The 21,957-nt window shown below is 30.6% G+C and overlaps 3 protein-coding genes and 2 pseudogenes across 3 annotated transcripts; 4 read left to right on the top strand and 1 right to left on the bottom strand.

The window, feature by feature from the left end:
* Positions 1–88: 88 nt before the first annotated feature.
* Positions 89–2,121, top strand: LOC125862801 (chalcone synthase J-like; annotated as a pseudogene).
* Positions 2,122–2,346: 225 nt separating this feature from the next.
* Positions 2,347–3,861, top strand: LOC125861937 (chalcone synthase J-like; annotated as a pseudogene).
* A 3,396-nt stretch (positions 3,862–7,257) lies between these two features.
* Positions 7,258–11,384, top strand: LOC125861916 (probable leucine-rich repeat receptor-like protein kinase At2g33170). The gene is made up of 2 exons (XM_049541831.1): positions 7,258–10,230; positions 10,840–11,384. Exons 1-2 carry the CDS (start codon positions 7,287–7,289, stop codon positions 11,187–11,189), a joined length of 3,294 nt encoding a protein of 1,097 aa, XP_049397788.1. The 5' UTR covers positions 7,258–7,286; the 3' UTR covers positions 11,190–11,384.
* A 3,515-nt stretch (positions 11,385–14,899) lies between these two features.
* LOC125861938 (uncharacterized) lies at positions 14,900–15,409 on the bottom strand. The gene has a single exon (XM_049541854.1). The coding sequence runs from the start codon at positions 15,348–15,350 to the stop codon at positions 14,901–14,903; it is 450 nt and encodes a 149-aa protein (XP_049397811.1). The 5' UTR covers positions 15,351–15,409; the 3' UTR covers position 14,900.
* A 3,846-nt stretch (positions 15,410–19,255) lies between these two features.
* LOC125861925 (inositol oxygenase 4-like) lies at positions 19,256–20,252 on the top strand. The gene has a single exon (XM_049541843.1). It carries the CDS (start codon positions 19,274–19,276, stop codon positions 20,141–20,143), a length of 870 nt encoding a protein of 289 aa, XP_049397800.1. The 5' UTR covers positions 19,256–19,273; the 3' UTR covers positions 20,144–20,252.
* The last annotated feature ends 1,705 nt before the right edge of the window (positions 20,253–21,957 follow it).

Genomic DNA, 21,957 nt, shown 5'->3' with positions numbered 1-21,957 from the left:
TAAATGTTGTTATATCATTTGCATGTAAATCCTCTTGAAATAAATACTAGTATAATTCTTAGTAAAAAAGCAAATATCTCGTATAAAGATGATAACATGTTTGTGTTCCAATTTGCCGCCATCGGCGAAAATAGTCACTATCAAGGAGCTTCGTAAGGCACAACGGGCTGAGGGGCCTGCTAATGTGTTGGCCATCGGAACAGCCAATCCTTCCAATTGTATCGATCAAAGCACCTATCCTGACTATTTTTTTCGTATCACAAATAGTGAACATAAGACTGAGCTTATGCAAAAGTTTAAGCAAATGTGTAAGTTTAATATTTTTGTTATCTTGATTTGCACAATTCAAAGTGTTCTCTTGTAATTTATTTTCTTTTGATTTAGTTAAGGAAATATGCAAATAATTTAGTTATGCAATTGTTTAATGTCAATATTTTTTAGATTTTCATCCAATTTCTCCATTTATCAATAGATTAAAACAAACTTAAGAGAATATTAGAGTTCAGCTTTACTAATTCTTTTAATCCATACATATACTGAATAGTCTCTAAGTTAAGAAATTAAAAAAGGGTTGAAGATTCATTTTCGAGATTAATGATAATGTTATTTTTATTCTTATTGTAATGTTGAATTTTCTTGATTTTTTCATGTTGAGACTCGAATATGTTTTTGTTAGTATTGGTTTACATTTGTGATCATATGTTACAGGTGCTAAAACAATGATTAAGAAAAGATATTTGCATTTAACCGAGGAAATCTTGAAGAAGAATCCTAACATTTGTGATTACAAAACACCTTCTTTTGATGCTAGACAAGAAATAACAATTGTTGAGGTTCCAAAAGGCCATCAATGAATGGGGTCAGCCCATATCTAAGATTACTCATTTGATCTTTTGCACTACTAGTGGTGTAGACATGCCAGGGGCCGACTACCAACTCACTAAACTTCTTGGGCTTGACCCATCAGTTAAGCGATTCATGTTGTATCAACAAGGTTGTTCTGGTGGTGGAACTGTTCTTCGATTGGCTAAGGACTTAGCTGAGAATAATAAAGGTGCTCGAGTTCTTGTTGTTTGCTCTGAATTAATAAATTTAATGAGCTTTCAAGGCCCAAGTGACACCGACTTAGATGTTTTGGTTGGACAAGCTTTCAATAGCGATGGGGCATCAGCTGTCATTATTGGTTCAGATCCAATCATACCAATAGAAAGGCCTTTATTTGAAGTACTTGTTTTCACAATTCAAACTCTTCTCCCAAATAGTGGAAGTGCAATTTATTCTAACCTAAGTGAGGCTGGATNATGGAATTTTAGTAGTTCAATTAATTATTATTTAAATTTTATTTTATTTTGTTAGTGAGGATTCGATTCTCCACCTTTTAATCTCCTTCCCTTGCTCCTAATTTTTTATTCAAAAAATGCTCAACAATGGGATAGAAAATATTAGTAATATTTTTCCAATTTATGATTCCTAGCTAGTTGTCGTATCTAACAATTTAATACTCCTTAAATAGCTAATTTCGAGATTTAAAAATTATTTCCTCCATTTTATATTACTTGTCTACATTATTAAAAATATTTGTCCTAAATTACTTGTCAGTTTACAAAATCAATCCATTTATTTTCATTTTGTCCTTAAAATTGATTCTTTTTTAAAAGTATAAATATTATAAAGTTTCTCCATTGTTAATCTCGGTACTGATACTGATAAATAAAACACACAAATAGAATATTAAAAAAGAGTTTTAAGAGTAAATTTACTAAAATACCTTTCTTCCTTTTTTATAATTTTTTTAATTGGCATGTAAATGGAAAATGAACCACTAATATAGAACTTAGGACTAGTATATATATAGTAATGTTGTTATATCATTTGCATGTAAATCCTCTTGAAATAAATACTAATACAATTTCTTAGTAAAAAAGCAAATATCTCGTATAAAGATGATAAAATGTTTGTGTTCCAATTTGCCGCCATCGGCGAAAATAGTCACTATCGAGGAGCTTAGTAGGGCACAACGGGCATAGGGACCTGCTAATGTGTTGGCCATCGGAACAGCCAATCCTTCCAATTGTATCGATTAAAGCACCTATCCTCACTACTCCCTCCGTCCACAATTAATTGTCATGGTTTCCTTTTTTAGAGTCAACCAATAAGAGATCAACATTTTACGATGTATATTTTCATCATATTGATATGCAAAAAATTGCAATTTATAGTACTTTTTGTATAGTTTTTGAATATTTAATTTTTTTTAAAAAAATATCAAATTAACGTAATCTAATTTAACTTTAAAAATTAGTCAAATTGACTTTCGAAAAACGCAACATAACAAATAAAAGTGGACAGATGGAGTATTTTTTTTGTATCACTAATAGTGATCACATAAGAGTGAACTTAAGCGAAAGTTTAAGCAAGTGTAAGTTTAATCTTTTTGTTATCTTGATTTGCACGATTCCAATAATTCAAAATGTTTTCTTGTAAAGATTATATTTTATTCTCTTCTTTTAATTTATAAAATATATTTAGTTAGTGGGGCTATATGCAAATTATTTTAAAATAATTTATTTAATGTCGATATTTTTTTAATCTTCATCTAATTTCTCCATTTATACATATTGAAACCAAACTTAAGAAAATACATACACTGAAAAGTCTCTGAGTGAAAGAACAAAGGGTCGAAGATCTTGAGTTTTTGCTTTGGCTAATTGTTGTTCTTTGGTTTTGAGATTAATTATAATGTTAAAATTATTTTTTTATTTATATACTAATATTGAATTTTCTTGATTTCTTCGTGTTGGAACTCAAATTATGTTTTAATTGACGTTGGTTTACATTTGTGATAATATATTGTAGGTTCTAAATCAATGATTAAGAAGAGATACTCACACTTAACCGAGGAAATCTTGAAAAAGAACCCTAACATTTGTGAATATAATGCACCTTCTCTTGACGCTAGACAAGAAATAACAATTGTTGAGGTTCCAAAACTAGGCCAAGAGGCCGCCCAAAAGGCCATCAATGAATGGGGCCAGTCCATATCTAAGATTACCCATTTGATCTTTTGCATCACTAGGCACTAGTGATGTGAACATTCCAGGAGCTGACTACCAACTCACTAAACTTCTTGGACTTGACCCATCAGTTAACCGATTCATGTTGTACCAACAAGGTTGTTCTGGTGATGGAACTGCTCTTCAATTAGCTAAGGACTTAGCTGAGAATAATAAAGGTGCTCGAGTTCTTGTTGTTTGCCCATAATTAATCAACTTGATGGGCTTTCAGGGCCCAAGTGACACCAAATTAAGTGTTTTAGTTGGACAAGCTCTTTTTAGTGATGGGGCATCCGCTGTTATTATTGGATCAAATCCAATTATATCAATAGAAAGACCTTTATTTGAACTTGTATCCACAATTCAAATTCTTATTCCTGATAGTGGATATGCAGGTTATTCTAATCTAAGTGAGCAGGAGGACTGATAACCTATATACATAAGGATATTCCAATGCTAGTAGCAAAAAATATTGAGAGGATCTTAGTGGAAGTATTCCAGCCTCTTGGAATTTCTAATTGGGATTCCATTTTTTGGGTAGCTCATCCAGGTGGACGCGCGATTTTGGATCAAATTGAACTAAAATTGGGCCTAAAACCTAAAAAACTCGAAACTACAAGGCATGTGTTGAGTGACTATGGGAGCATGAGCAGTGCTACTGTACTATTTGTTTTGGATGAGATGAGGAAAACTTCTATCAATAAAGGATTGTGTAGCACGGGTGAAGGCCTTGAGTGGGGTGTGCTTTGTTGTTTTTGGGCCTGGCCTAACTATTGAGTCAGTCGTCCTCCGCAGTATTTCTATTTAAGTCTAAATTGTCTTTTTTACTTCACATTTTTTTCATTTGCTAATATATATTTATCGTTTTGCTTCACATTAATAAATAATGATATTTTTAACTAAATAAATCACTTTATTTCTTGCTCCATTTATCTTTTTAGAGGTCGTAATGATATTTTTCATCATTGAGTTATTGTTTATATATATTATAATTCTAGTCTATGTATTACTCAATAAAATATATTTTCTTAATCTTAAATTCAAAAATAAGATCGGTCTAAATATGCTTCGAACAATATGAAAGTTGAATATTTTTTTTATTCATGTTTTATAATTAAAATATTTGTAGTTTTTCAAAAACAATTACTGCTAAAAGTAAAAATATAATAAAAAATATTTTCAATTTCTAAACAAACAAATATTTTAAGACATTTTAAATAAGGAGTATTTTGAAACGAAAGGAAAATATAGCAATAATAAATATAGTTACTCCCCGAGTTGATGATAGAAATTGTCGGCGTAGTTTATGATATTTTATTACTATCTTATTAATGGTCCAAAAGATTAAATAAATTAATTTGTAGTTCATGTTGACCAAATTATTATTTCATTTATTTATTTAAGGACAAAATTGAGCTTTAACATTGACTTTGAATAAATAAAAAGAATCTTTTTGCATAATTAAATGAGATAGAATTGATTAATATACAATAGAAGATATTCAAAGATATTCTTACACTAATTTATGCAAAATTATTGTTTTTGTTTAGGGTTTTTATCTTCAAGATATTCTAACATTACAAATGAAAATAGCATTGGTTTTGGAGTTTTGATCTAGTGATAAAAACGCAATAAGTATTATTTGTGCATTAGATATATATGTTATGACTTCTGAGTTTGAACCTTACTGATATATTGCTTGCAAACAACAATTTATTATATAGACGGAGAAGAATAGAGGGATGATTTCATTATTTATCAATTTAGAATATATATATATATATATATATTATTGATCTTCAAAGATTTTTTTTAATTATAAAAAAGATGAAAAATAGAGTAGGTAACCCTTATGACCATGATGATTAATTTTCTTATTTATGAATTATGATATGATGATGATGGGAAGAATGGTCATCACGTTGCATATTTCTTATTTAGTTTAATTGCCTAAAATATTATACCAATACCAAATAACTAAAAAGGGGATATTTAGAACAACAACAATCAATATCATTACAAATGATGTTGGGAAAGGATAATGTGTATGTAGTAGCCTGTATTTTTATTTTATGTACATGAAAATATTATTTATGATAGGTAGTCGATTAAAAGGAATAAATATAATGTGTAGCTAGATAGGTATTTTAACTTGATCTTAACTGACAATTAAATACGTCGATTTTGAGAATGCACATCTAGACACATTAACTCGTTTTTATTATGTTAGTTGAGCATTCCAACTTATAAAATAATTAGTTAGAACACCACTAAAATTTACGTGTCACAGCATCGAGTGTCTACTAACACCAATATTATGATTTAGAACAATGTCTATTGAACCCTCTTCAAATTCTATTAGTTCGCCCTCCATTACTTCATCGAAGTCGTGAATAAGAGCAATGCCTTCACAGACATAATACGAATGAATTGAGGAGTCTAGATGTGTACAAAGTATCTAAATGATCATTTAGACATCTTCAAAATTTATGTGTCATGTCAGCATTAAGTGTTTACCAATACCAACACCAACGTTATTTGATTCTGAATTCAAAATAATGACTATTATACCCTCTTCAAATTCAATTAATTCACTCGTCATTACTTCATCAAGGTCGTGAATATGAGCAATGCCATTGCAAATATAATAAGAACGAATTGAGGTGTCTAGATGTGTATTTTATTTAGACACCTTTAAAATTTATGTGTCACGTCAGCATCATATGTCCAACAACGTATGATTCCAAATTTACAATGCCTATTGTACTATGTTCAAGTTCTATTAATTTACCCACCATTATTTCATCAAGATTGTGAATACGATCAACAATGTTATTATAGACGCAATGAAAACAAATTGAGGTGTCTAGACGTTCATGGTTTATTATAAGCAAAAATAATTTTTAAAAAATTCAAAAAAAAACAGAAGATGACACCATTGCTAGCATCACCATCTGATTTCACTTCCTCTGAGTCCCATGTACAATTTTTCCAAAAAAAAACAACAAGAAGCTGTCCCAATCTCAAAAGTCCATATGAGTATTTTTCTGAAAAAGTGTATGTAAAATGCCTAGAAAGTTGACAGTTAGTGACCCTTTGAAGCACTCAAAAGCAACTTTTTAGAGAGAGAGAGAGACAAGATTCTTGAAACCATCTTTTCAATATTTTTCATCAATAAAGAAAAGGGTAGCAAAATCTTTACTTAAAAACATTAAATTTGAATTCCCATGTTTCTTTTTGCTTGTTAAATACATAAAGTTTGAATCTTTTTACCCTTTTCACAAATTGTTCATATAGAAGGGAAGATCCCCACAATTCTTGGAAAAAAACTAGGAGCTTTTAGTTTTATATATATAGATTTTTTTCATCTATAAAGAGAAGGGTAGCAAAATCTTCACTTAGAAACATTACATTTGATTTCCCATGTTTTGTTTTGCTTGTTAGATACATAAAGTTTGAATCTTTTTTACCCTTTTCACAAAATTGTGCATATAGATAAGAAGATCTCCACAATTCTCGGAAAAAGTTAGAAGCTTTTAGTTTATATATAGAATTCTCCCATTTCAAGATTCTATGGTTTTTGCTGTGTTATCAACAAAAGGAATCACTTGACAGGTCTCCTGCATTTTGAAGAAGTGATGCTACAAAAGTCTAGAGGTATGATAAAGTTTTGATCTTTAATGGATTTTCTTTATATAGTTGACTTGTTAATCTAGCATATTGGCTATACATTATTTGATGGAGTTTCTTGGCAATTCTGAGTTTTGGAGTTCTTTGAAATGGTTAATCTGTCAATCTGCTCGATATTTATTTGGATTAGAGGATTTAAATTTGATCAGTTCAGTTTATTTTATTTTAAACATAGAACTATTACACTTTGAAATTATGAGCTCAAAATTTAGTATTATCTTTCTAGGATTGTAGTGTTATTTTACATATATATCTATACTCCGTGTATAAAGTATTAGGTTGTTGATCCCGACATGTTTGGGACTGAGGCGTAGTTGTTGTTTGTTGAAAATATTAGGTTCAGTTGAACTCGTTGACTATATGCTACATCCATTGCTGGTCTTGTCAGTGTTGCTTTCTACCTAACTCTGCTGATTCATTTGCTTTGTCTTTATGATTGAATGTGTGATAATGTGAGTTCTTCTCTAAAATTTTCAATATTTGTATCAGTATAGGTTGGATAACAGATCAAGGTTCAACTTTGGGTTATTGAGAGTTTTCGTAATGTCTGGAGTATATGACTCAAGAACTGGTCTAATTCTGATTTGGGTAGTTTTCTTGTTGGCTTCCGCTACGATGGTTTGTCCTGCAGAAGGATTGAATGCTGAAGGAATGTACCTACTTGAGTTGAAAAAGAATTTAAAGGATGAGTTTAACAATCTTGAAAATTGGAATCCTAGTGATGAGATGCCGTGTAGATGGAAAGGCGTAAATTGCACTTCTGATTATAATCCAGTTGTGCAATCTCTTGATTTGAGTTTTATGAATCTTTCAGGCACTTTGAGTTCTAGCATTGGTGGTCTCGTAAGTTTAATCGTTCTTGACTTGTCTTTCAATGGATTCACAGGGAATATTCCGAAAGAAATAGGGAACTGCTTGAAAATGCAGAGTCTTCAGCTCCATGATAATGAGTTTTACGGGCAGATTCCTGATGAATTGTATAACCTTTCTCATTTGAAAGACTTGAATTTGTTCAATAACATGATATCTGGTCCTATATCAGAGGAGTTTGGGAGACTCTCTTCTTTAATTTCTTTTGTTGCATACACCAATAATCTCACTGGTTCACCCCCTCGATCACTCGGGAAACTAAAAAAATTGGAAACATTTCGTGTGGGGCAGAATCCGCTTTCTGGAACCTTACCCGCTGAGATTGGTGATTGCAAGAGTTTACAAGTTCTTGGTCTTGCACAAAACAATATAGGAGGAAATATACCCAAAGAGATCGGTATGCTTAGAAGATTGAAACAACTTGTACTTTGGGACAATCAACTCTCGGGCTATATCCCGAAGGAACTTGGAAACTGTACAAAACTTGAACTGCTTGCTTTATACCAGAACAACCTGGTTGGAGAAATTCCTGCTGCAATAGGTAAGCTCAAATCACTCAAGAGGTTATACCTATACCGGAATGGATTAAACGGTACAATTCCAAGGGTCATTGGGAATCTTTCGTCAGCGATAGAGATTGACTTCTCAGAGAACTATCTAATAGGAGACATACCAATTGAGTTCAGTCAAATAAAGGGACTGATGTTGTTGTATCTGTTTCATAACCAGCTCAATGGTGTGATACCTCGGGAACTTTCTAGTTTAAGAAAGTTGGAACGTCTTGATCTGTCGATTAACTACTTATATGGCTCTATTCCATTTTCATTTCAGTATCTCACTGAATTGGTTCAGTTACAGCTCTTTCAGAATTCTTTAAGTGGAACTATTCCCCAAGGTCTCGGGAACTATAGCCGACTTTGGGTTGTTGATTTTTCTAACAACTACCTCACAGGAGGAATTCCTCCGAATATATGTAGGAATTCTAATTTGATTTGGCTAAATCTTGGTTCAAATAACTTGCATGGAGTCATTCCATCCGGTGTTATTAAGTGTGACTCATTGGTACAACTTCGTCTTGACGGTAACTGGCTACAAGGGAGTTTTCCTTCTGACTTGTGCAAACTGAGTAATCTATCTGCTCTTGAATTAGGACAGAACACGTTCAGTGGTCTAATTCCTCCTGAGATTGGAAACTGTCAAAAGTTGCAAAGACTTGATCTTTCAGGCAATTATTTCACACATGAATTGCCTCAAGAGATAGGGAATCTTGAAACACTTGTGACGTTTAATGTCTCGTCTAATTTGCTGACAGGTAAAGTACCACAAGAAATTCTGAAATGCAAGGCGTTGCAACGACTTGATCTCAGTAGGAACAGCTTTAGTGGTGCTATACCTGATGAAATTGGAAAACTAGCACAGCTTGAACGTCTTTTGGTTTCGGATAATAAGTTCTCTGGAAAGATACCAGTAGCATTGGGGAGGCTTTCTCGTTTGAACGAGCTGCAGATGGGTGGAAATTCATTTTCAGGTGAAATACCATCAGAATTGGGTGATCTTACTGGTCTACAGATCGCGATGGATCTTAGTGACAACAATCTATCTGGTTCAATACCACCTAAGCTTGGAAATCTTATCCTACTAGAGTGTCTCAATCTCAACAATAATCATCTGAGTGGTGAAATACCAATCACATTCGGAAACTTGACGAGTCTAATGAGATGTAACTTTTCATACAATAACCTCACTGGATCATTGCCGGATATACCACTCTTTCAGAATATGGATGTCAGCAGCTTTATTGGAAACAACGGGCTTTGTGGTGGTCGTTTAGGTGGATGTAACAAATATCCTCCGTTCAATTCTGATCCTCCAACCAAAAATGCAGGTGCTCCAAGAGGGAAGATTGTTATTGTTGTTGTGGCTGTTGGTAGTGGTGTTTTTCTTGTTTTGATTATGGTAATTTTGTATGTGATGAAGCGGAAACCAGTTGATCAGATGGTTGCATCAGTAAAAGATAAGAACGCGTCATTTCCAGCTTCGGACATATATTTCCCTCCCGAAGAGGAGTTCACTTTCCAAGACTTAGTTGAGGCTACAAACAGTTTTCATGACAGTTATGTTGTTGGAAGAGGAGCTGTTGGGACAGTTTACAAAGCAGTCATGCAATCTGGACGAAAAATCGCTGTTAAGAAGCTGGCTTCTAACAGAGAGGGTAATAACATAGAAAAGAGTTTCCGAGCAGAGATTTCAACTCTCGGAAAGATTAGGCATCGTAACATTGTAAAACTGTATGGCTTTTGCTATCATCAAGGTTCTAATCTGCTTCTTTACGAGTACATGGACAAAGGTAGCTTGGGTGAATTGCTTCACGGTGCATCTTGTAGCTTGGATTGGCCTCAACGCTTCATGATTGCTCTTGGGGCAGCTGAAGGACTTTCTTACTTACATCATGATTGCAAACCACAGATCATCCACCGCGATATAAAGTCCAATAATATTTTGCTCGATGAGAAGTTGGAAGCTCATGTTGGTGATTTTGGTCTTGCTAAAGTTATCGACATGCCTCAAACTAAGTCGATGTCTGCAATTGCTGGATCATATGGCTACATAGCCCCTGGTATGTACATTTCATTATTTTTTCATGAGAACTTGTGTAGTATAGCCTGTCTACTGTCTGCGAATAATGTCAAGAAACATATGGCCGGCTAGATTGCTCTAACAAGACTAATATATTTTAGATAAGCAATGATTATAACTCTTCATCGAAAAATCAGTGAACTTACACGAAAAATCTCAAGTATAGTTCCTCCCATGAGCTGACTAGTGTATGTTAGTTTTCCTCACACTTTGACTAACAAATAGTACTAGTGTTTCCTTGGTGAACGTTTTTGCTTCTTTTATTTATACTCAACAACAACAACATACCCAGTGAAATCTCACAAAGTGCGATCTGGAGAGAGTAGAGTGAATACAAACCTTACTCCTACCTCGTAGAGGTAGAGAAATTGTTTTCAAAAGATCCTCGACTCAAGTGAAGTGAAGAGAACAATACAACTAGTAGAAAAGAGTGCAGAGCATACATGCAAGGAATAGTAACATCAACAACATAATACGATCACCTAAACATAGTAAACAACAGATGATATTTGAAGTAAGGGTAATACTATTTGAAGAGAGTAAGCAGACGCTTCTACTTTGTTTAACGGCTCTGCTTTTCCCATTGCAGAATATGCTTACACCATGAAGGTAACAGAAAAATGTGATATCTATAGTTACGGAGTAGTCCTTTTGGAGTTGCTAACAGGAAGAACACCGGTGCAGCCACTCGATCAAGGAGGTGATCTTGTCACTTGTGTAAGGCATTATATCCGGGACAATTCATTGACACCAGGGGTACTCGATATCCGATTGGATTTGACAGATAAAACTACTGTTAGTCACATGCTTACAGTCTTGAAAATTGGTCTAGTCTGCACTTGTTTGTCCCCGGCTGATCGCCCTTCAATGCGCGAAGTTGTGTCAATGTTGATGGAGTCTGATGAGCAGGAAGGTAACTTCATCTTGTCTCAAAGTTGATCTCCCTATGACAGAAACATAATAACATGTTAAATGTTATGTTATGTTGCTTGGACTCTCCAAAAATGTTACAGCACCCGTGTCTGATCCTCAAAACATGCACTACTTTTGAAGGATTCGACATGCATCTGGTGGCATTTTTGAAAAGTTCGAGCAACATAGGTTAAATGTATAAAAATCGCGGAGTCTAATAAGCTTTCTAGTGTTAGTTCTCGCATTGTATTCTACAGTTGAATAATAGAAATTACTACATGTTTCTCAAAATGTAAATAATATCTCACTTTGTAGAATGAGTTCAAAGGTTCAATAATGCTTACTTTGTCTAATCCTCTGAAAACGCATAGCTTTTGAAGGATCTGATATACATCGGTCAATATTTTTGAAAAATTCGAGCAACATAGCTTGTAAAAATCCTGCATACGCCACTGAGTTAATTGACGAGGAAAAGTGAAGACGTCTCTCAAAATCCTATTAAACGAAGCAAGTTGGTTCTAATATTTTTACATCAACAAAAGTTCTTTACTCCTCAGTAGGAGTGCAAACGAGTTGGTAAGATCGAATATTAACAGGTTGAAAATAAGTTAAATAAAAATGAATAAAATATTCTATCTGCTCATATTTAATACAGATAGAAAATGAGTTAATTAATGAATAATATAGATATTCATATATCCATGGATTTAAAAATAGTTAGCTCAGACACAAGCTAAAAGTCAAAATAAGCCCGACTCCTAAAAGATAAAATTATTTTTTATGTATATACATATTACATATCGACACGACTGATATCTAATGAATTGAATTAAATAATTACTTGTTCTTAAACCATTTTACCAACCCTACTCCTCAATTATACTATAGGTTATAAAAACAATAGTTAACTAAATATACCTTTTTTTGCAATCATAAACTAGATGCCTATAACTCAATTTTTTTTCTAAATTGATATAGGACAAGTTACAAGTGACATAAAACTAAAATAAAGTTGTATATATCTTTGTGGAATATGGTAGCTGTTGACAGAAAGCATTTGCATGTTTTACTTATCAAGATCAATTAAAAAAAGAACTAAAATAGCTACTTTGGTGATGCATAAGTTCATAAAGTTTTTTTGGCTTTAACACACTTTGAAAGGTAAATTGCACAAGTTGGAAGAAGTTCGGTTCAGAGATGGATTCAATATTTAAATTTTATAAATTCCACTTTTAGAGTTTTTAGTACTCAAAACTTATTATACTTTTAAAATTATAAGTTCAATGATAATAGTTCTTAAAATTTTGGTGGAATTTTACATAAAAAAAATATTGAATTCAGATGAATCCATTGTTTGGTTCAATGATTGAGAAGGGATAAAAGGATAGTGTCAATTAATTAATTAATTTCCTTAATTAAATAAGATTATCATGACTTAAAAAGAAAGCACTAGGAAAATTAATTATCAACTGGACTAATTGAATGGGACAAGTTGCAAAGCAAAAACTTTAGGAGTTTACACCATTAGAGATGCAAACAAAAATTGTTGTCTTTTGTTTTCTTTTTAGTTCAAGTGGAATGCATGACTACTTTATAACTGGCAATTTGATGAAAATATGATATCATATTTTAGATAATTTAAATAAAATATTATGTTTGTAGCTTTTAAGCTAATAGGGAGAATCAAATATATATATTATTTATATACTTATCCAAAAGAAAATCTGCTTTTTGCATTGAGAGGCAACTTTAGCTCAATTAAAAAACTTGATTCATTGAGTCCCACAAAGATCCTATGCTATCATAGGGCAGTCGTTTAGCTTAAAAAATGATTTGTTTTAAAATAATTCACTTTAAATACTTACAAAATAGTAATTTATTTTTCTATTAGACTAGGTTGGAAGTGTAGAGACAAACTCTCAACTTCAAAGGGTTCAAATAAAAACACAATATTTAGAGTGTTAATTTAGTGATGAAATACATAAGACATGCGTGGAAATGAGGTTTGACACGCAAGTTATTTTCAAGAGATAGTTTCAAGTATATATTTTGGCTCTTTTTATAAAGAAAGTGGAGATATCGATAACGATGTCACACATCATATTGATGCGTGTGGATGAAGAGGAGGCTTGTGACATTCGGAGTTCTGTGTGATAAAAATGTACTACCAAAATTTAAAGGTACGTAAGTTCTATAAAGTGGTCGTTAAATCGTTTTTTTTGTACAAGATGGAGTGCCGACCAACCAAGAAATTCCATGTTCAGAAGATGCAAGTAGCTAATTAATTGTTATATTTTCTTCACCATCACTTTTTTCTTTTCATAATACATGATAAACATTAATTTAGCAGGACTTGAATTAAACTCAAGACCTACTGATCGAAATTCAAACTCGTTTCAAATCAAATTATGACAATAGATCGATACACTTGTAAAAAACCATGCCTATACACACTTTGTTGCTATAAAATTTTTGAAAATGACAAGAGACGCCACTAAAAATGGTGTTCAATTTTGGGTGATTTTTTGCCTCCCACAAGTTATATGCAAGCAAGGAAAGGAAAAAGATGGTTCATTAAGAATATTTTCCTAACCTAATATCTTAAATGGGAAAACGCACTATCTTATCATTTTAATATTAGTGGAACCAAAAAAAAATCTTTTTTCTTTTTTGCTAACTTTTAATTTTATAATTTTATATTGCCGTATTTCAATCTACATGTCTTAATTAACTATTTTCAGAACTATGTATATATATTTTAATTTAGTTTGAAAAGTAAGATGTGATCATTATGTCCCATCTTACACTAAAACTTAAGAAAAAGTAAGTCTAAAATTAGAAACTAATTGAATTAATGGAGAGCACAAGAGATGCATGGTTGAAATAACAGACAAAAATTTTTTTTAAAAAAATATTATTATCATTAGACTAACAAAGTTAAAGTTAAAGTATTTAATCAACTGAGTTACTAAGATTTCTCAAATAATTAAACTCTAGAATAATATGTTTTTATTAGTGTCATAGAAACTAATTATAAAAGCTCAACTTGCTTGCACACAATTGACAAAATCATACCATGCGTGGTTGTGGCGGAGGTAGAACTTTTAATAGAAAGCATCAAAACCTCAAAATATAAATAAGTAATTTAGTACACAAAAAAGTCAATAGATTTTAACATATAGTATATACATAATAGAAAATTTTATTGATTTACGTAGAATGTGATTTTGTAACAAAAGGGTGTCAATTGATACCCCGACCTTTGGACAAAAGTTGGCTCCGCCACTAGTATATATCTTTTTTCACTCATCATCTAATTAAAATATAAATTTTTATATGACAATCATTTTTCAAGTAAATGACTTACATCGTATTAAATACACTCTTTAATAACATGATAAAAAGTTCTTGACGTAAATATAGTGCTTCACATGAGTTAAAAACATAAAGAGCACAAGGAACCAAAAAAAAGGATTATTCAGCATATATAAATGATGAAATATTAGAAAAATATTAATTTTATACAAATTAAAAGACTAAGGTAATAAGTAACAAAGAAACATTGTGAATTTTGGTCAAATAATTCAAGTCTACTCTTCAAAGATTTGGCATAACAACACTCATCGCAAAACTAGATATATTGTCGATATATATAAGTTAAACTCATCCAAAAAACACAATCTCTTACCTTTATGATAAGATGAACAAAAAAAAAAAAAAACCTTACAAAAATCCATCTCAAATCCAAGAAAAATCTTTTTGCCAATATATTTCATCATTACTAAAATAAAAACCATCTTCTTTGACCAACCAAAAACAATGGTTTGTAGGATTGCACCTTTGAACATCTCTATTACCATGAAAAGCTTGAAATTTCCTCCTTTTTTGGTCCAATTTCATTGTACACAAGTACATAGTGTTCTTCCAAAATTTTGTTTCGACACTCCAACTAAAATCATCGCGTTCTTGGAGGGCACGTCCCCCAATGTCACCGGAGTCATCATCGGACGAGCACCACACGATCAATGGGAGAGATGAATTGTTGGTGAAGCCATTGATAATGTGGATGTTGTAGATGTTGTTGCCAAAATAGTAGTAGTTATGATGATAAGGTTGTTGTTTTAAAGAAATGAAAGTAATGTAAGTAGCAAGGCCTAATATGAGGAGAAAAATGTTGTGTGCCTTCATGATTTTTTTTTTTTGTGTTTTTATTTGGTGATATCAACTGTGTAGTTGTAATATATATATTATGAATGAATGGTTATGAAAAAAATTGAAGTTGTAGTGGCTATATATAGATATAGGCAGCTAGCTACATGATTCCTTTATGGTAAAGTGGTGTACTATGAAAATGAAAATCATATTTTTCATGGTATTTGGAATAATTTAAAAAAAATATTGGTGTCAGGTTCAAATTCCAACGAATAATATTGAAGGAGTTACTCGATAACTATGATCGATCATGGGAGGTGGAAGATGATTCCCCCTAGAGTTAATCGAGTAGCGCTCAAAATACGACTTTCTTCGTCTCAATTTATGTGATATAATTTGACTGGTGTAGAGTTTTAGAAATATGAAAAGACTTTGCAATGTTCCTAGACTTAATAAGAGTACACTTTTGTAGATTTTTGGTCAAATAAATGGGACCCAACATGGATAAAATGTTGATAGTGTCGTTAAATATTTGTCAAATAAGGAAATGTGTTATTCTTTCTGAAAAGAAAAGTGTGTCATATAAATTGGGACACAGAAAATATATGATTTCTTTTTAACTATCTATATCTTGATGGATAGAATTAACTGACACTTATACTTAAGAAGGTCGAAGATAATGATATACCTTGTGTAATTAATTAAAATGTATATAAGCTGACTCAAACATGTACACCTTACTTAAAAAAAAGTATTTGGAATTAGTTATGCTTATAGTCTTGATTTTTTAATTTTATTAAGAAACCCCTTTAAGAAAAGTAGAATATGCGATTAGCACCTTATGGTTTTGTCACTTCGTTGTACCTTTTTTAGGCATTAATAATGGGTGAATTAGTGCATGTAAAGTGAAGTTACTTTTTTATTATTTTTAAATTCTTAAAAAATTTAAACTAATTCTAGAAGTTTAGGTCAAACATGTTTAATTTCCGAATTTCAACTTTAGAAAAAAATTTTATGATCAAACGCCCGTTAATTTCGTTTCTTTTGTTTTATGCAATTATGGTCGTTGCTTTCATGCTTCTATTCCTAGTTATGCATTATCGACAGGCAAACGATATACTCTAAGATAAGAATAAAAAAAGAAAAAAAATAGAGAACGCCAAAACAATATCCCAAAAATTTAGGTAAATAACTAACATAGTTTAATGGGTGCATTTTTCTGATTGGACCTTTCTGTGCTTGTACTGTGAAAAAAACATTTAGGCTAATCGCGGCGTATCTAAAATTTTGAGTTTATAATTTTTTTTTATCTATTGAATTCTGAATAAATTTAGGAATATTAGGTCAAAATTATTTCCGTAACTTTAATTATAGCTTTGCGACTAAAGGCGAATCTAGAAGGTAGCTCCGCAATTATTAATTTAAAATTTAATAACTTAAAAAAATAAAACTATATATTTATAAAACAAATTGAATCTTGATTCGACCTCTGTACGCGATAAATATGAATCATGGTCAAGCACTACAATAAAGTTTCCTTTTTATCCTAAGGATCGATTAGCTACGTTTCATGACTAGTGATTGAACATTTATATATACTAAAATCCCCACGTTTGTAATTCATGTAACAAGCATGCTGATCCTATAATATTGTTCAAGATTTTAATAATTGTTCATCATGATATTTATGATTTTTTTTATTTTTAGAATTACATATATACAGAGTGTTAAATGGACGGATTGATCGACAAGTTAAAATAGATTAAGTTAATATATAAGTGGGTTAAAATTAGAGCAATGTGTACTGAAATGAGCTAAAAATGAGTCATAAACCCATCTCTTTGATTTTTACTAAATTTTAATTTCTTTGTTTGAATTTTTATGATTCTTTGGTACCTAAAATATATATATTTTTCTTTATTGTGGCTATAATTTATATATAATATTTCAAATAAAATAAAATGTCTTTTTGAAAATATTTCGATAAGATTTCTCATGGATTAATTTGGGCTATATACTATTTCAATTTTTGATGGACCGGAATGAATTGGATTAAAATGAACTGAGTTTCGATATCTATTAATCTTACTAATTCATTTTCACACTGCATAAGACTCATTAAAGGGGAAGCGCTTCCAATCGTAATTCGTTCTTTTTCAAAGTTCGAATTGAAACCTCCGAAGGGATCATATCCATTCAACCACACTCATTTATGATTATTTTATGCTATCATTAAACAAAGTGTCCAGTCCCCACATTTGATCTTGGACAATTCTCATGACCTCATGGAAATTACTCCCTCCATTCCATATTAAGTTACTTTTTGAGGTGTTTCACACCCTTTAAGAAAAGTAGATTAAGCATAAATTGAACCTAGTTTTCCATTTTTACCCTTATTAATTATTGTCAAATTTATGATTAAAATAACTAAATATTAACTAATCACTAATTCCAATACTAACTAATGAAGGGTAAAATTGGAAGAACACTCTAAAAGTAATCTTGAAACTGAACAATTAAGTTAATTTGGAATGAAGGGAGTAACATTTTAGATTGAATTAGATCCGACATACATTTTTTTTATTGATAATATCAGAGTCTAATCAATCTCAATTTTTCGTTTACTTTATGTCGAGCCAACTCTATATTATATAATCTATGCTCCAGTTGGCAAGTCTAAACATTCAGAAAGATATAAATAAGCTTCCGAATTTGGTCATTTAAGATAAAAGAATAAAATCTTTTTATATGATCTTCGACAATTTTATCGATTGGCATAAAGAAATAAATATATAGATTAGGTTCTATCATGGAGAGCAAAATTCTGTTATGTGAAAGTAACCATACATAATGATGGAGGAATTTCTATCTTATATTATCTGAAATCATATTCTTCAATGACTTTAAGCTTTATCTATCATAGTGCTGACCCTAGAAATGATCATGTACAATAAGTGGTGCAATATGATTTTTCAAGAATTGCAAAAATCTAACACAAAAGGAAAGTATAGGTGTCGAAATATTCAGATAAGATGAAATCCACGTCAAGTCTCATTACAAAATTATGAAACCTCATATAAGACATCGAATTACCAAAAGAGAAGGATTACCAAAAATTAAAAGTAAAAATGGACCAATTAAGATAATGGATTATATTAGAGAGGACTATTGTTATCAAAATAATAGCTGACAAATATATATTTTTTATGACAAATGTGCTAAAAGGGCATGTTACATTAAAAATAATGTCCCTTTTGAAAATTTTAAATTTCTTTAATTGTCCTGAAACAGAAAAAAAAACAATTATTTTATTTGCATAAAATATTGCTCTGCTTGTAATGACTCACTAGGGCATTTTAAAAATGATTTTTCATATATTTAAGGCATATTAATAAAAATATTGACAATTTGTTATATTAGGAGGATAGATAGTTAGAAACTAAACACCTATTTGCATGGGCAAATCCACATCCCCAAACCTCAAACTATATTTTGTTCTTATCCTCTAGTATAATCTATTAGCCAAACATTTGTGACGTTGATAATAATAAACATAATAAAAATAAAATTATTATTAAAAAAAAATGGGAGGTGAAAATAATATCTAGTTAGAGATTTTTAAGGAATGACTTTAATTACCAACACTTATAAATACTTGTACTTTTTACTTTTTACCTAACTATCCCATCAAATAACTTCCCTCCTTTTCTTTAGATTAACCAAAAAAAAATAAAAAAAATTATCGTATTTGCTATCTTTATTATCCTATCCTATCCTATCCTATCCCTCTTTGCTTTGCTTTAATTACTTTCAATTATTCCCAAATTTGAGATTTGTGTTCTTTGTTGTAGTTCTATTTGTAACAATATTCTGAGTAAAAAGGTCCAGTTGACAATCTGAGCACAGGCCTCCCAAATCATTCCGTCTTTTCTCTATTCCTTTTTTTTTAATCACTAAAAATGACTATCCAACTAGAGGGAAAAAAAATCCAAGACCAAGACCAATTCATGGTGCCTCAAACAAATGCATTTGGACATGATTTTAGGGACTACAACAATGCACAAAGTGAAAGGCAAAAAGGGGTAGAAAAATTCTACAAAACACAACATATAAATCAAACATATGATTTTGTGAAGAAAATGAGAGAAGATTATACAAAATTAGACAAAGCAAAAATGAGCATATGGGAATGTTGTGAATTACTAAATGATGTTGTTGATGATAGTGATCCTGATTTAGATGAACCACAAATTCAACATTTATTACAAAGTGCTGAGGCAATTAGAAAAGATTATCCTAATGAAGATTGGTTACATTTAACAGCCTTAATTCATGATTTAGGTAAAATATTAGTTTTACCTAAGTTTGGTGGTTTACCTCAATGGGCTGTTGTTGGTGACACATTCCCTTTAGGATGTTCATTTGATGAATCAAATATTCACCATAAATATTTTAAAGAAAATCAAGATTTTAACAACTCAATTTACAACACAAAAAATGGAATATATTATGATTTTATTGGACTAGAAAATGTCATGATGTCATGGGGTCATGATGATTATATGTATATGGTTGCTAAAGAAAATGGTACAACATTACCATCAGCTGGACTTTTTATTATAAGGTATCATTCATTTTATCCATTGCATAAAAATGGAGCTTATAAACATTTGATGAATGATGAAGATGAAGAAAATTTGAAGTGGCTTCATGTTTTTAATAAATATGATTTGTATAGTAAAAGCAAAGTTCATGTTAATGTGGAAGAGGTAAAACCTTATTATATGTCTTTAATTGAGAAATATTTTCCAGCAAAGCTAAGGTGGTGAAAAGGAGGTGATATATGAAGTTATGAACAAATTATATTGTAAATATAATTTGTGAGATGTGGATTAAGTTGTATAATAGATAGTTTGTAATATTGAAGTAATAATAATAATAATTAAGGAGTGTTTAATAGTCTCTTATGGGAGTGGAATGGGAAAATTACTATATAAATAATACCCATTCTTTTCCTAAGAGATTGAATATGTACATAATACATGTTATTAATAAAATGATATATAATTTATTTATTATATAATATGTATGACTCATCTCTTGTTATTTATCCTTCATATTTTTAAGATATTATTTTGGCTTAATACTTTTGCATGATAATTTTATTTAGATACTTGAACTACAGTTTATTTCAATTGATTAACAATTGAAACATAATAAAATTAGACACTTCCATTTTATCTTCTTTTTTTTTAAAAAAAAAAAACAGTGTGTTTTCTCAAGTGTCTATATCGGGTAGTTGAGTTAACACATGTCATCTCTTTAATTTCATGATACACATTAGCCTTAATTAGAGAACGCTTAGGGTTTTATGATTTATTGAGGCGAATACGTATAATTAAATAAGGTGATATATTTTAAATGATCAACTTATCTACATACTGAGCAATATTTGAAAACACACAAAAAAAAACCAAAAATTGACGCAAAAATATATAAAGAAAAATATTTTATTATGTGTTCAGGTGTTCGGAAGAAAAAAAAAAACCATTGAAGGATAAAAAACACGACCAAACTTAAACAACATGCATGCTAATAAAGGTAATTACTTCATGAGTTAATTAAAGACTTGAAAATTAAACGAGCAAGGAGGAATTAATTCTTGGGGAAAAAAAGTTCTTCATACATTAGAAACAAGTTAAACCAACAAGCCCAATGAAATTGGGAACATAATTAACCCAGCCTAAGCAAACTATACTATTATATCCTTAATTATTACACAATAACTTGGGAACAAAATACTAGATAACACAATGATTTAGGAAATAATTGTAATACTAACACTTTTAATTANATGGAGCTTATAAACATTTGATGAATGATGAAGATGAAGAAAATTTGAAGTGGCTTCATGTTTTTAATAAATATGATTTGTATAGTAAAAGCAAAGTTCATGTTAATGTGGAAGAGGTAAAACCTTATTATATGTCTTTAATTGAGAAATATTTTCCAGCAAAGCTAAGGTGGTGAAAAGGAGGTTATATATATGAAGTTATGAACAAATTATATTTACTATATAGTAAATGTAATTTGTGAGATGTGGATTAAGTTGTATAATATATAGTTTGTAATATTGAAGTAATAATAATAATAATTAAGGAGTGTTTAATTGTCTCTTATGGGAATGGAATGGGAAAATTACTATATAAATACCCATTCTTTTCCTAAGAGATTGAATATGTACATAATACATGATATTAATAAAATGATATATAATATTTATTTATTATATAATATGTGTGACTCATCTCTTGTTATTTATCTTTCATGTTTTTAGGATATTATTTTGGCTTAATACTTTTGCATCCTAAATTTTTCAAATAATTTCATTCAGATACTTGAACTACAATTTGTTTCAATTGAACAACTAAACAAATGAAGTGTTTTTTTATTAGAAACTTTTTTAAAAAAAAAATTGTATGTATTCTCATGTGTCCAGTGTCTATATCAGGTAGTTAAGTTAATTACACAAAAAATCTCCTCTCATTTTGTGATACACCCATCATCCTCAATCAGAAAACACATAGGATTTTATTTCTTATTGAGACGAATGGTATAATAAAAAAAGGTGATATTTTTAAGT

The sequence above is a fragment of the Solanum stenotomum genome, chromosome 4, assembly GCF_019186545.1.
Source record: "Solanum stenotomum isolate F172 chromosome 4, ASM1918654v1, whole genome shotgun sequence".
Classification (NCBI taxonomy): domain Eukaryota; kingdom Viridiplantae; phylum Streptophyta; class Magnoliopsida; order Solanales; family Solanaceae; genus Solanum; species Solanum stenotomum.
The sequence above is the reverse complement of the archived record's forward strand: the minus strand, read 5'-3'. Positions and strand labels throughout refer to the sequence as shown.